Source organism: Neoarius graeffei, chromosome 6 (genome assembly GCF_027579695.1).
Source record: "Neoarius graeffei isolate fNeoGra1 chromosome 6, fNeoGra1.pri, whole genome shotgun sequence".
NCBI classification, from domain to species: Eukaryota; Metazoa; Chordata; class Actinopteri; order Siluriformes; family Ariidae; genus Neoarius; species Neoarius graeffei.
Window position 1 is genome coordinate 98,002,509 of NC_083574.1, and position 15,900 is coordinate 98,018,408.

The 15,900-nt window shown below is 45.7% G+C and overlaps 1 protein-coding gene across 1 annotated transcript in view; it reads left to right on the forward strand.

Annotated features, from left to right (window-relative positions):
• Positions 1-10,862: 10,862 nt before the first annotated feature.
• The window catches only part of atosa (atos homolog A), an 89,831-nt gene continuing 84,793 nt past the window's right edge, over positions 10,863-15,900 (forward strand). Inside the window, exon 1 of the mRNA XM_060924215.1 lies at positions 10,863-11,612. Coding sequence (XP_060780198.1) covers positions 11,597-11,612 — 16 coding nt within the window. The 5' untranslated portion in view covers positions 10,863-11,596. The remainder of the gene's footprint in view (positions 11,613-15,900) is intronic.

Genomic DNA, 15,900 nt, shown 5'->3' on the forward strand with positions numbered 1-15,900 from the left:
CATCTGCGAAGGGGGGGGGGCTTCGCAGACGTCATCTGCGACACCATCTGCGAGGACTGGGTTGTCAGCATAAATTGGCCTTAACAAGGACACATGTTAGGGCGGCACGGTGGTGTAGTGGTTATCTCTGTCGCCTCACAGCAAGAAGGTTCCGGGTTTGAACCTTGCGGCCAACAGGGGCCTTTCTGTGTGGAGTTTGCATGTTCTCCCCGTGTCCGCGTGGGTTTCCTCTGGGTGCTCTGGTTTCCCCCACAGTCCAAAGACATGCAGATTGTACCGGTACAATGGGGCCATTGTAACTGGCGCAAGCTGTAGAGGTTTCCAAGCTATAATGTATGTACATGTATAGATCTTGCTATGGCAAAAAGCTAATAAATAAATAATAAATTAAAAAATTAAAATACATCCAAAACCTACAAATACTGTCCTATAAACTGGTACTCAAACACAGAAAGGCCTCAAATCATATCTTAGGGTAGTATCTCACTGGGCTGCAACAGCAACAATTGCGATAAAATATGCAAATTAGCGACAATTTTCACTTGGAATCACACTGAATTGATATTCGCATATTTTACCGCAGTCGTCGCGTCTCCAACTAGTTGCAGGCTGTCGCAGCCGGGCTTTCCCTCGGCAGGCAGGAAAGTAGTGGAAGCCTCACGGAAACTGACTTGAGAAGGGTTCACGATGGCTTTGCGACACCAGCGACGCACTGGCAGCTATTTTGAGAGAAATTTTGTTGCACACATTTTTTGAACATGTTCAAAATTTCAGCGACGAAGGAGTGACATTTTGCGACTCATGCGAGGAAATTGAAGAAGAAACCTTTATTTGTCACATGCACACTTCAAACACAGTGAAATTCATCCTCTGCATTTAACCCATCTGAAGCAGTGAACACACGCAGCCAGAGCAGTGGGCAGCCACACCAGAGCACCCAGGGGTTCGGTACCTTGCCCAAGGGCACCTCAGCCCAAGGCCGCCCCACATCAACCTAACTGCATGTCTTTGGATTGTGGGGGAAACCGGAGCACCCAGAAGAAACCCACGCAGACACGGGGAGAGAACATGCAAACTCCACACAGAAAGGCCCTCACCGGCTGCTGGGTTCGAACCCGGAACCTTCTTGCTGTGAGGCGACCATGCTAACCACTACACCACCATAGTGAGAAGCCCTGAGAATGTTTCAAGACACTTTTGAAACTCTCTCATGAATGACGTTCACAATTTGTCGCAAGCTGTCGCAGCCCAGTGAGATACTAGCTTTAATTAAATATTTGTGCAATTTTGCCTTCTGACTTACTTAAATCTGAGTCAATTCCGACTCATTTAAATGAGTCGGATCATTTGGCTCAGAGTCGATTCTCTCGGCTCACAAGTGACTCATGTTTGTTTTGTTTTGTTTTTCCTCTAAACCGAACAAACTTTGAAATAAGAAATAACTCTGACTCGTGTCTGTTCTTCTTCAGCTAACTCCAAGTGAAATTGCTCAGAAAATCCTGACTCTAGATTCTAGTTCACTTAATATCATTGCTTTGTTTTCCATGTTATAAAATCTATTTAAATCGTTATTAAATCAGCAAAACATCACAAATGTGCCATAACTAATAAAATAAACATCCTACAGTAAATAATTTCATCACATTTCAGAGCAAGAGTCATAGCATTGAGTAAAATTCATCTTATCTCATTATCTCTAGCCACTTTATCCTGTTCTACAGGGTCGCTGGAGCCTATCCCAGCTGACTACGGGCGAAAGGCGGGGTACACCCTGGACAAGTTGCCAGGTCATCACAGGGCTGACACATAGACACAGACAACCATTCACACTCACATTCACACCTACGCTCAATTTAGAGTCACCAGTTAACCTAACCTGCATGTCTTTGGACTGTGGGGGAAACCGGAGCACCCGGAGGAAACCCACGCGGACACGGGGAGAACATGCAAACTCCACACAGAAAGGCCCTCGCCGGCCACGGGGCTCGAACCCGGACCTTCTTGCTGTGAGGTGACAGCGCTAACCACTACACCACCGTGCTGCCTGTGCGTGATGTTATCCTATTCTATTGTCAATACTGTTCCTATGTTCTTTGACCAGTACTGTCCAAAAGATTCACTCAACAACTCGTGTTAAAATAAATGTATTAATTTGTGTGTTTAAAATCTATATTTTTCTGTAAAGCTGCTTTGCGACAATGTGTTTGTTAACAAATAAATTGACTTGACTTGAATCATTAAATCATTAACTTTGAGCTTAGAGATAATAAATAACCAGAACTGTTTGCGAAACTGCTTTTGGAGATTCGAGACCTAATATAGGCAGCTTCAATTTTAATCAATTTATCATGTTCATAATGTTTCTGTTGTGTGGTTTAATTTTTTTAACATATCAATAAATTATTAGACAAGCAAACTAGGTAAGCTACACACACATACACAGTGAGGTCCATAAGTATTTGGACATTGACACAATTTCCATAATTTTGCCTCTGTACACCAAGATGGAGTCGGATCGAGCTGGCCTAGTGGTTAGTGTGTCTCCACCTTTTGACCAGGAGATCGTGACTTCTACACGTGGTTGGGTACCAAAGACCATCCTAAAAAGGTACCTACTGCCATCTGGTGAGGCGCCGCAATACAAATGTGAGCAGGGAGTCAAACTCTCACAGTTACCAGAGAACCAGCCCCCCACTGTAACCCTAGCTATGTAATAGCCGAGAGGTTCAGGGTTATAGAAATGGAGATCAGCGCCGCCCAATGAGCCTTAAGGGCCTGGTTAGTACTGGAACGGGAGACTGCCTGGGAAGACCAGGTCCTGGCACAGGAGGGACTTTGACTTTCTTTTGACACTAAGATGTGATTCAAGTGTGGACTTTCAGCTTTAATTCAAGACCTTTAACAAAAATATGGCATTAATCGTGAAGGCACTTGAGACTTTTTACCTCCTAAATTTGTCATGAAACAAAGAGGAAACAGGCCATAACTGGTCATGAAACTGATTAATAGTCAGTTGTCTGAATACTTTTGAACCTGTGAAAATGGAGGGACGGTGTACAAAATGGTTGTAAGTCCTAAACACTTAACGCAATATATATTTTTATATATTAAATCATGGCGGCACGGTGGTGTAGTGGTTAGCGCTGTCGCCTCACAGCAAGAAGGTCCTGGGTTCGAGCCCCGGGGCCGGCGAGGGCCTTTCTGTGTGGAGTTTGCATGTTCTCCCCGTGTCCGCGTGGGTTTCCTCCGGGTGCTCCGGTTTCCCCCACAGTCCAAAGACATGCAGGTTAGGTTAACTGGTGACTCTAAATTGACCGTAGGTGTGAATGTGAGTGTGAATGGTTGTCTGTGTCTATGTGTCAGCCCTGTGATGACCTGGCGACTTGTCCAGGGTGTACCCCGCCTTTCGCCCGTAGTCAGCTGGGATAGGCTCCAGCTTGCCTGCGACCCTGTAGAAGGATAAAGCGGCTAGAGATAATGAGATGAGATGAGATATTAAATCATTTGAATTAAAGCTGAAGGTCTACATTTCAATCACATCTTGATGGCTTCATTTCAAATCCATTGTGCTGGAGTAGAGAGAAAACATTACGATAATGGTGTCACTGTCCAAATACTTAAACTTAATACACACACACACATAGAATACTGTACAAAAGTCTTAGGCACATGTAAAGAAATGCTGTCAACCAAAAACGGCTTAAAAAATAATGAAATGAAATGTTTCAACATGAAAAAAAATACTATAAACAGTAATCATCCATCATCTGTAACCACTTATCCTGTGCAGAGTTGCGGGCGGGCAGGGGCCTATCCCAGCTGACTATGGGCAAGAGGCGGGGTTCACCCTGGACAAGTCGCCAGGTCATCACAGGGCTGACACATAGACACAGACAACCATTCACACTCACATTCACACCTACGCTCAATTTAGAGTCACCAGTTAACCTAACCTGCATGTCTTTGGACTGTGGGGGAAACCGGAGCACCCGGAGGAAACCCACGCGGACACGGGGAGAACATGCAAACTCCACACAGAAAGGCCCTCGCCGGCCACGGGGCTCGAACCCGGACCTTCTTGCTGTGAGGTGACAGCGCTAACCACTACATCACCATGCTACCTATAACAGTAATCAGTAACCCATAATAAATGAAACAAAGTCAGTATTTGGTGTGAGACGAAATTTCCTTCCATCCATCCATGCATTATCTGTAGCCGCTTATCCTGTTCTACAGGGTCGCAGGCAAGCTGGAGCCTATCCCAGCTGACTATGGGTGAGAGGCGGGATACACCCTGGACAAGTCGCCAGGTCATCACAGGGCTGACACACAGAGACAAACAACCATTCATGCTCACATTCTCACCGCAAGTTGGCCTACTGGTTAGCGTGTCCACCTCTCAATCAGGAGCCTGTGAGTTCTACTCACGGTTGGGTCATACCAAAGGCCATCATAAAAATAGTACCTACTGCCGTCTGGCAAGGCACACAGCAATACAGATGTGAGTGGGGAGTCAAACACTTGTGGTTACCAGAGGACTAGCCCCCCACTGTAACCTGAGCTATGTAATAGGTGAGAGGCCTTCCTGTCTCATGGAAACTGACTTGAGAAGGGATCGCGATGGCTTTGCAACACCAGTGATGCTTTTGAGAGAAATTTTGTCGCACAAATTTTTTGAACATGTTCAAAATTTCAGTGATGAGGCAGGAAATTGAGAAGCCCCGCTAATGTTTCAAGACACTTTTGAAACTCTCTCACGAATGACATTTGCAATTTGTCACAGCCCAGTGAGATACTGGCTTTATTCGCATATTTTATTGCAATTGTTGTGTCTCCAACAAGTCGCAGGCTGACGCAACCCAGTGAGATACCGGCTGAAGAACTCACACTTCCTGTCTCACAGAAACTGACTTGAGAAGGATTCGTGACGCATTTGCGGCTATTTTCAGAGAAATTTTGTCGTACGAATATTTTAAACATGTTCAAAATTTCAGCGACGAAGGAGCAACACTTTGCGACTCATGCAAGGAACTCGAGAAGCCCCACGAATGTTTCAAGACACTTTTGAAACTCTCTCACGAATGATGTTCGCAATTTGTCGCAGCCCAGTCAGATACTGGCTTTATTCACATATTTTATCGCAATTGTTGTATCTCCAACTAGTCGCAGGCTGTCGCAGCCCAGTCAGATACACTCGCACTTCCTGTCTCACGGAAACTGACTTGAGAAGGGTTCGCGACGCATTTGTGGCTATTTTGAGAGAAATTTTGTCGTACTAATTTTTCGAACATGTTCAAAATTTCAGCGACAAAGGAATGACACTTTGCGACTCATGCGAGGAACTTGAGAAGCTCTGTGAATGTTTCAAGACACTTTTGAAACTCTCTCATGAATGATGTTCACAATTTGTCACAGCCCAGTCAGATACTGGCTTTATTCGCATATTTTATTGCAATTGTTGTGTCTCCAACAAGTCGCAGGCTGTCGCATCCCAGTGAGATACCGGCTGAAGAATTCTCACTTCCTGTCTCATGGAAACTGACTTGAGAAGGGTTCGCGATGCATTTGTGGCTATTTTGAGAGAAATTTTGTCGCACAAATTTTTCAAACATGTTCAAAATTTCAGCGACGAAGGAGCAACACTTTGCGACTCATGCATGGAAATCGAGAATCCCCGCAAACGTTTCAAAACACTTTTGAAACTCTCTCACGAATGATGTTAGCAATTTGTCGCAGCCCAGTGAGATACTGGCTTTATTTGCATATTTTATCACAATTGATGTGTCTCCAACTAGTCGCAGGCTGTCGCAGCCCAGTGAGATACCAGCTGAAGAACTCGCACTTCCTGTCTCATGGAAACTGACTTGAGAAGGGTTCGCGATGCATTTGTGGCTATTTTGAGAGAAATTTTGTCGCACAAATTTTTCGAACATGTTCAAAATTTCAGCGACGAAGGAATGACACTTTGTGACTCATGCAAGGAACTCGAGAAGCCCCACAAATGTTTCAAGACACTTTTGAAACTCTCTCGTGAATGATGTTCGCAATTTGTCGCAGCCCAGTCAGATACTGGGTTTATTCGCATATTTTATCGCAATTGTTGTGTCTCCAACTAGTCGCAGGCTGTTGCAGCTCAGTCAGATACCGGCTGAAGAACTCGCACTTCCTGTCTCACGGAAACTGACTTGAGAAGGGTTCGCGACACATTTGCGGCTATTTTGAGATAAATTTTGTCGCACGAATTTTTCGAACATGTTCAAAATTTCAGCGATGAAAGAGCGACACTTTGCGACTCATGCGAGGAACTCGAGAAGCCCCGCAAATGTTTCAAGACACTCTTGAAACTCTCTCGCGAATGACGTTCGCAATTTGTCGCAGGCTGTCGCAGCCCAGTGAGATACCAGCTGAAGAACTTGCACTTCTTGTCTCACAGAAACTGACTTGAGAAGGATTCGTGATGCATTTGCGGCTATTTTGAGAGAAATTTTGTCGTATGAATTTTTTAAACATGTTCAAAATTTCAGCGACGAAGGAGCGACACTTTGCGACTCATGCGAGGAACTCGAGAAGCCCCACGAATGTTTCAAGACACTTTTGAAACTCTCTCACGAATGATGTTAGCAATTTGTCGCAGCCCAGTCAGATACTGGCTTTATTCGCATATTTTATTGCAATTGTTGTATCTCCAACAAGTCACAGGCTGTCGCAGCCCAGTGAGATACCGGCTGAAGAACTCACACTTCCTGTCTCACAGAAACTGACTTGAGAAGGATTCGTGAGGCATTTGTGGCTATTTTGAGAGAAATTTTGTCGTATGAATTTTTCAAACGTTCAAAATTTCAGCAACGAAGGAGCGACACTTTGCGACTCATGCGAGGAACTCGAGAAGCCCCACGAATGTTTCAAGACACTTTTGAAACTCTCTCATGAATGATGTTCGCAATTTGTCGCAGCCCAGTCAGATACTGGCTTTATTCGCATATTTTATCGCAATTGTTGTATCTCCAACTAGTCGCAGGCTGTCGCAGCCCGGTCAGATACACTCGCACTTCCTGTCTCACGGAAACTGACTTGAGAAGGGTTCGCGACGCATTTGTGGTTATTTTGAGAGAAATTTTGTCATACTAATTTTTCGAACATGTTCAAAATTTCAGAGACAAAGGAACGACACTTTGCGACTCATGCGAGGAACTTGAGAAGCTCTGCTTTTTTTTTTTATGTGTTAATTTAATTGTTTTTTTTTGTACTCTGTGGGGATGGACCTTGAGTCTGGAATAAAGTATCATCATCATCATCATCATCTGTGAATGTTTCAAGACACTTTTGAAACTCTCTCACGAATGATGTTCGCAATTTGTCGCAGCCCAGTCAGATACTGGCTTTATTCGCATATTTTATCGCAATTGTTGTGTCTCCAACAAGTCGCAGGCTGTCGCAGCCCAGTCAGATATCGGCTGAAGAACTTGCACTTCCTGTCTCACGGAAACTGACTTGAGAAGGATTCGTGACGCATTTGCGGCTATTTTGAGATAAATTTTGTTGCACAAATTTTTCGAACATGTTCAAAATTTCAGCGATGAAAGAGCGACACTTTGCGACTCATGCGAGGAACTCGAGAAGCCCCGCAAATGTTTCAAGACACTCTTTAAACTCTCTCGCGAATGACGTTCGCAATTTGTCGCAAGCTGTCGCAGCCCAGTCAGATACCGGCTGAAGAATTCGCACTTCCTGTCTCACAGAAACTGACTTGAGAAGGGTTCGCGACGCATTTGCGGCTATTTTGAAATAAATTTTGTCGCACTAATTTTTCGAACATATTCAAAATTTCAGCGACAAAGGAACGACACTTTGCGACTCATGCGAGGAACTCGAGAAGCCCCGCGAATGTTTCAAGACACTTTTCAAACTCTCTCACGAATGATGTTCGCAATTTGTCACAGCCCAGTCAGATACTGGCTTTATTCACATATTTTATTGCAATTGTTGCGTCTCCAACTAGTCGCAGGCTGTCGCAGCCCAGTCAGATACCGGCTGAAGAACTCGCACTTCCTGTCTCACAGAAATTGACTTGAGAAGGATTCGTGACGCATTTGCGGCTATTTTTTTTTTTTTTTTTTTTTTTTAGATATTTTTTTGGGCTTTTTGCACCTTTATTGGATAGGACAGTGTAGAGACAGGAAATGAGCGGGAGAGAGAGACAGGAAGGGATCGGGAAATGACCTCGGGCCGGAATCGAACCCGGGTCGCCCGCATTCATGGTATGGCGCCTTAACCACCTGAGCCACGACGCCCCCCATTTGCGGCTATTTTGAGAGAAATTTTGTTGCACGAATTTTTCGAACATGTTCAAAATTTCAGCGATGAAAGAGCGACACTTTGCGACTCATGCGAGGAACTCGAGAAGCCCCACGAATGTTTCAAGACACTCTTGAAACTCTCTCGTGAATGATGTTCGCAATTTGTCGCAGCCCAATGAGATACTGACTTTATTCACATATTTTATTGCAATTGTTGTGTCTCCAACTAGTCGCAGGCTGTTGCAGCTCAGTCAGATACCGGCTTAAGAATTCTCACTTCCTGTCTCACGGAAACTGACTTGAGAAGGGTTCGCGATGCATTTGTGGCTATTTTGAGAGAAATTTTGTCGCACAAATTTTTCGAACATGTTCAAAATTTCAGCGACAAAGGAGCAACACTTTGCGACTCATGCATGGAAATCGAGAATCCCCGCAAACGTTTCAAAACACTTTTGAAACTCTCTCATGAATGATGTTAGCAATTTGTCGCAGCCCAGTGAGATACTGGCTTTATTTGCATATTTTATCGCAATTGTTGTGTCTCCAACTAGTCGCAGGCTGTCGCAGCCCAGTGAGATACCGGCTGAAGAACTCGCACTTCCTGTCTCATGGAAACTGACTTGAGAAGGGATCGCGATGCATTTGTGGCTATTTTGAGAGAAATTTTGTCGCACAAATTTTTCAAAATTTCAGCGATGAAAGAGCGAAACTTTGCGACTCATGCGAGGAACTCGAGAAGCCCCACGAATGTTTCAAGACACTCTTGAAACTCTCTCGCGAATGACGTTCGCAATTTGTCGCGGGCTGTCGCAGCCCTGTGAGATACCGGCTGAGGAACTTGCACTTCCTGTCTCACAGAAACTGACTTGAGAAGGATTCGTGATGCATTTGCGGCTATTTTGAGAGAAATTTTGTCGTACTAATTTTTCGAACATGTTCAAAATTTCAGAGACAAAGGAACGACACTTTGCGACTCATGCGAGGAACTCGAGAATCCCCGCGAATGTTTCAAGACACTCTTGAAACTCTCTCACGAATGATGTTAGCAATTTGTCGCAGCCCAATGAGATACTGACTTTATTCACATATTTTATTGCAATTGTTGTGTCTCCAACTAGTTGCAGGCTGTTGCAGCTCAGTCAGATACCGGCTTAAGAATTCTCACTTCCTGTCTCATGGAAACTGACCTGAGAAGGATTCGTGACGCATTTGCGGCTATTTTGAGATAAATTTTGTCGCACAAATTTTTCGAACATGTTCAAAATTTCAGCAATGAAAGAGCGACACTTTGCGACTCATGCGAGGAACTCGAGAAGCCCCGCGAATCTTTCAAGACACTCTTGAAACTCTCTCGTGAATGATGTTCGCAATTTGTCGCAGCCCAATGAGATACTGACTTTATTCGCATATTTTATCACAATTGTTGCGTCTCCAACAAGTCGCAGGCTGTCGCAGCCCAGTCAGATCCCGGCTGAAGAACTCGCACTTCGTGTCTCACGGAAACTGACTTGAGAAGGATTCGTGACGCATTTGCGGCTATTTTGAGAAAAATTTTGTCGCACGAATTTTTCGAACATGTTCAAAATTTCAGCGATGAAAGAGCGACACTTTGCGACTCATGTGAGAAACTCGAGAAGCCCCGCGAATGTTTCAAGACACTCTTGAAACTCTCTCGCGAATGATGTTCGCAATTTGTCGCAGCCCAGTGAGATACTGGCTTTATTCACATATTTTATCGCAATTGTTGTATCTCCAACTAGTCGCAGGCTGTCGCAGCCCAGTGAGATACCAGCTGAAGAACTCGCACTTCGTGTCTCACGGAAACTGACTTGAGAAGGGTTCGCGACGCATTTGTGGCTATTTTGAGAGAAATTTTGTCGTACGAATTTTTCGAACATGTTCAAAATTTCAGCGACGAAGCAGGAAATCGAGAATCCCCGCTAATGTTTCAAGACACTCTTGAAACTCTCTCGCGAATGATGTTCGCAATTTGTCGCAGCCCAGTCAGATACTGGCTTTATTCGCATATTTTATCGCAATTGTTGCGTCTCCAACAAGTCGCAGGCTGTCGCAGCCCAGTCAGATCCCGGCTGAAGAACTCGCACTTCGTGTCTCACGGAAACTGACTTGAGAAGGATTCGTGACGCATTTGCGGCTATTTTGAGAAAAATTTTGTCGCACTAATTTTTCGAACATGTTCAAAATTTCAGCGACGAAGCAGGAAATCGAGAATCCCCGCTAATGTTTCAAGACACTTTTGAAACTCTCTCATGAATGATGTTCGCAATTTGTCGCAGCCCAGTCAGATACTGGCTTTATTCGCATATTTTATCGCAGTTGTTGTATCGCAGTGAGATACCAGCTTAAAACAAAATATGGGGTACTGAAATGCACGGGGTGCCAAGACTTTTGCACAGCCCTCTGTGTGTGTGTGTGTGTGTGTGAAGTATTTGTGTGTTCGATATTGAAATGATTCTGAGTATTTCTATTCTGTTTTGTAGTCTCCTGCAGAGCAGGAAGCGGAACAGGAAGTCGAGCAGGAGGCGGAGTTATGGCTGTGGAGTCACGTGGCCCGACGGCCAGTCTCTTAATGTTTTGACAAGCAGGAGTGAGCAGCAGAGAGGGACTCGAGCTAGCAACCAGCTGATCGTCCATGATTAGGATTATAACGCTGATTATTAGAATAATAGAAAGGCTTCATGGCGCTGCAGTGGATTCGCAGGCAGGCTTTGGGATGTTTCCTGTGGGTTTAGGTAGCTAGTGGCGGATTAGCCGGACTGGGAGACCTTACTGGTGGTGCTGGTTGGTGAAGATGGTGTTTGGGAGAGCTGGCATGGCTGGAGTATCAACACACTGAGGGCTCTGAGCTGAAGGAATGGCGTGTTGATGGAGATTTAGGGTCGCAGTGAAGACATTCAGGCTTTACTGCAGCTCTCTGTGTGTGTGTGTGTGTGTGTGTGTGTGTGTTGGGGTGTTATGGAGGCTTGGGGTGGTGTTTGAGCTTCAATCAAGGTTTAAATGGTGTTGACATGAAGAGATGGACACACACTCTGTCTCTCATACACACACTGCAGCTGTGGGCAAGGTGACTGCTTCTTCCTCTTCTTCTTCTTCTTCTTCTTCCTCCACCTGCTCCTCCTCCTCCTCCTCTTCTTCTTCTTCTCTGAATAATCCTCATTTGCACGAGGGGCTGTAGATCTGATCCTGGTCTCCTGGAGCCGCTGATGGTGTGAGGGGTTCAGAACCACAGCCTGGAGAGAGCAGAGCGAGGAGAGCTGGAGGACATCACGGCAGGAACCATGAAGCCTGAGAGAGGTAAAGAGCATGCTGGATATGGACAACACATCCAGCTGTGTGTGTGTGTGTGATCAAAAGGAAATGATTAGTGTGTGGAGCTGAAGATCAGCGGTGTCAAATGATTAGCTTGGTCTCCATCCATGAAGGGTAAGGGTGTGTGTGTGTGTGTGTGTGTTTTCTAACAGAGGAACAAAGCATCTTGAAGGATGTTGTGTTTGGTGCCTCCTAGCGGCTCCTTACAGCTGTGTGTTTGTGTTCATGCATGCATGTGTGTGTTACGTTGTTTACGTTTTACACAAACACGTGGACATCATGAGAAGTGTGTGTGTGTGATTAAGCTCCGAGCGAATAAAACGTCTTCGTCTGGTAACAGACTTATTTGAACGCACGTCGTGCGTTACTGTGACGTCACAAAACGGACTGAAAGGCAGGGTTGCCAGGTTTTTTTGTCAAAGCGCTTCGTGAAAGTACACACTGCTTTACTTATGCCTGTTGTTTCAGACTGTACACAGGCTTCCTACGGATCTGGAATGTCATGGAAAGTCGGGATTTGATCACTCTTTGGCCCAGATCGTGGAATCTGAGGAAATTCCATCAGGGATTTTTGTTTGTCGCATGTTTACTGATGAATTTTAGTTAAACGCATTAGTATTTTTCTTTACTGGATTGAAGAATTTAACCCTTTGTACTGAAAACGTCTGAACGAGTAAATAAAGGTCGCAGATTGATGGGTTTAAGATACCGCCGTTTGTTTTTTGTCTGCTCAGCACAAAAGATCTGATGTGTTCAGGGCCGGGTGATCTTTTCTAATCTGATCTGTGGACATGTGACGTGAATGAGAACGGTTAGATTGGAAGTCGTGTGTTTTTTTTTTTTTTGCATCTGTGCTGAGCGCCGTCTTCAAAACAACAGAGAGAGAGAGAGAGAGAGAGAGAGATGTGATGAGAGACAGTGAAGGATGGGGAAACTCTGGCTGCGTGTGTTCACTGCTTCAGATGGGTTAAATGCAGAAGATGAATCTCACTGTGCTTGAAGTGTGCATGTGACAAATAAAGGTTTCTTCTCTAGATATTTGGCGAAATTAATCAGTTCAAGAAAAACTGGAGGGCGGCACGGTGGTGTAGTGGTTAGCGCTGTCGCCTCACAGCAAGAAGGTCCGGGTTCGACCCCCGGGGCCGGCGAGGGCCTTTCTGTGTGGAGTTTGCATGTTCTCCCAGTGGGTTTCCTCCGGGTGCTCCGGTTTCCCCCACAGTCCAAAGACATGCAGGTTAGGTTAACTGGTGACTCTAAATTGAGCGTAGGTGTGAATGTGAGTGTGAATGGTTGTCTGTGTCTATGTGTCAGCCCTGTGATGACCTGGCGACTTGTCCAGGGTGTACCCCGCCTTTCGCCCGTAGTCAGCTGGGATAGGCTCCAGCTTGCCTGCGACCCTGTAGAACAGGATAAAGCGGCTAGAGATGATGAGATTTTACTATTGTCTCATACTCAGCCTTTTTCTTACATTTCCATTTCGCACGGTCGATCTCAAATCTCTGATACTTCATCATAAACTGTTCGGGAGAAACCTCACAGGTGTTGAGTGAAAATACGCGTCGTGTCGGACTGAAACCCGAATGAACCGAGCTGGTGATTACGCTGTTGGGTGCTGAAGAACTTCATGATGCTGATGTGTTCTGAATTGCTTGTTTGGATGTGGGCGGGGCTGTAATGGGAGCTGATGACTTCAGGTAACCCGATACAAGTCAGGATGAACAGTGTGTTGTGTCGTCACCCAGTGACAGAAACTGAAGTGACTTTTTTTCCTGTTTACTCAGTCGCTGTGCGGCTCTGGTAGAGAAGAACGCAGTATGTTAAAGGGAGTTAGCGGAGTGGCTGGACTATGACTGCTCTCGTGCTATAAAAAGCCTGTGGTTAATGAATTAGCCCGGAGACTCTAAGGTTTCCTTGCTGTCAGAGGAAGAAAGTTAAATGTGGTGATGAAGTTGATTTTAAACCTCAAGTGCTCTCTCTTTTTAAAACAGACAAATCAGATAGACTCCGACACTGAGCTAAAACATTACAGGCATTTAGCAGACGCTCCGACCCAGAGCAGTCCGGGGTGAGGCGTCTTGCTCAAGAACACTTCAGCCATTCCTGCTGGTCCAGGGAATCGAACTGGTGACCTTTTGGTTTCAAAGCTGCTTCTCTAACCATTAGGCTAAATAGCACAGCTAAACTCAGACAGGTGGCTAAAATGGAGCCACCGAACCTGAGCAGTGAGCTAAAATAAAGTAGCTGAACCCAAAGCGAACTAAAATAGAGCCGCTGAACTCAAACAGATAGCTAAAGTAAAGTGGCAGAACCCGGACAGGTAGCTAAAGTAAAGCGGCGGAACCTGGACAGTGAGCTAAAAATAGAGCGGCTGAACCCGAACCATAAGCTAAAATAGAGTGGCGGAGCCCGGACAGGGAGCTGAAAATAGAGTGTCTGAACCTGGACGGTGTGCTAAAATAAATCGGCAGAACCCAGGCAGGTAGCTAAAATCGAGCCCCTGAACCCAGACAGGTAGCTAAAATGGAGTGGTGGACCCCGGCCCACAAGCTAAAATGGAGCAGCTGAACCCGGACAGGGAGCTGAAAATAGAGCAGCTGAACCCGGACAGGTAGCTTAAAAATGGAGTGGCGGAGCCCGGACCACAAACTAAAATGGAGCCGCTGAGCCCGGACAGGTAGCTGAAAATAGAGTGGCGGCGCCTGGACAGGGAGCTGAAAATAGAGTGACAGAACCCAGACGGTGTGCTAAAATAAAGCCGCAGAACCCAGGCAGGTAGCTAAAAACAGAGCGGTGGAACCTGGACAGGTAGTTAAAATGTAGCCCCTGAACCCAGAAGGGGAGCTGAAAATAGAGCGGCAGAACCCGGACCACAAGCTAAAGTAGAGCGGCAGAACCCAGACAGGAAGCTAAAATAAAGCAGCTTAACCTGGACAGGGAGCTGAAAATGGAGCAGCTGAACCCGGACAGGGAGCTTAAAAATGGAGTGGCGGAGCCTGGACCACAAACTAAAATGGAGCCGCTGAACCCGGATAGGTAGCTGAAAATAGAGTGGTGGAACCTGGACAGGTAGCTAAAGGCTACGTTCACACTGCAGGCTGAAGTGACTCAAATCCGATCTTTTCGCCCATATGTGACCTGTATCCGATCTTTTATTGACAATATGAATGACACAGATCCGATTTTTTTCAAATCCGACCCAGGCTGTTTGGATATGTGGTCCTAATTCCGATTCCTATCCGCTCTTTTCATATGCGACTTCAGTCTGAACCGCCAGGTCGCATTCATCCGACTTACACGTCATCAACAAGCCGCAAACGTCACTATTCTGCGCTGAAGTAGGCGGTGGGTCTCTCAAAAAAGTTACAACAACGTGGCGCATAATCACGGGCGCAGATAGGGGGTGGGACTCGTCCCACCCAGATTTAAATTCACCTCGTTCGGTCCCCCCCACTTATAGGGAGGAAAAAACGTCTATGCTGTCTTTCTTTGCATAAGGCAAACCTCACGGAAAAATCAAAAGACTAATTACCATTCGGTTTATTGAGGTGCACAGCAGTGTATACATAGTTGCAACAACTCTCATAAAACAAAACAAAGACTGATATTCGGTTGGTTGAGCTGCGCAGACTGCACAGGTTGCGAGCTCGAGCTTGGTTGCTATGGTAACCCACAACAAGTTTGACAGGCATATCGGGGTTGGGGTTGGTTTGCTGGCAGCTTTGTCCCCCCCAGTTTTTTGTCCCCCTCAGTTCAAAAAACGTATCTGCGCCCCTGCGCATGACATCAATGCGAGGGACGCTTCGGGCTGTGAAGGTTCTGAATCTTCTCAATGGAAGGACGCAGAGGTTGGGAGCTGATTTCCATTTGGGGGGATGCAGCTATTCAAGCTAGATTGGATGAGTCATACCGCAACCGGGCGGTTTTACTTCCGTAAACACTGGCCATGCTCACTGCGTGTGACGTCGTCGTATCCTGCAATGTGCATGCGGAACACTTTTAGGTCGCTTTTCGTTCATACTGAGGATCACATACAAGTCGCATATATTTGTTAATGTGAACGACCTCACAAAAAAATCGGATTTCACAAAAAAATCGGAATTGAGCATTAAGCCTTGCAGTGTGAATGTAGCGACAATGTAGCCCCTGAACCCGGACAGGGAGCTGAAAATAGAGCGGCAGAACCCGGACCACAAGCTAAAGTAGAGCGGCAGAACCCAGACAGGAAGCTAAAATAAAGCAGCTTAACCCGGACAGGGAGCTGAAAATAGAGTGG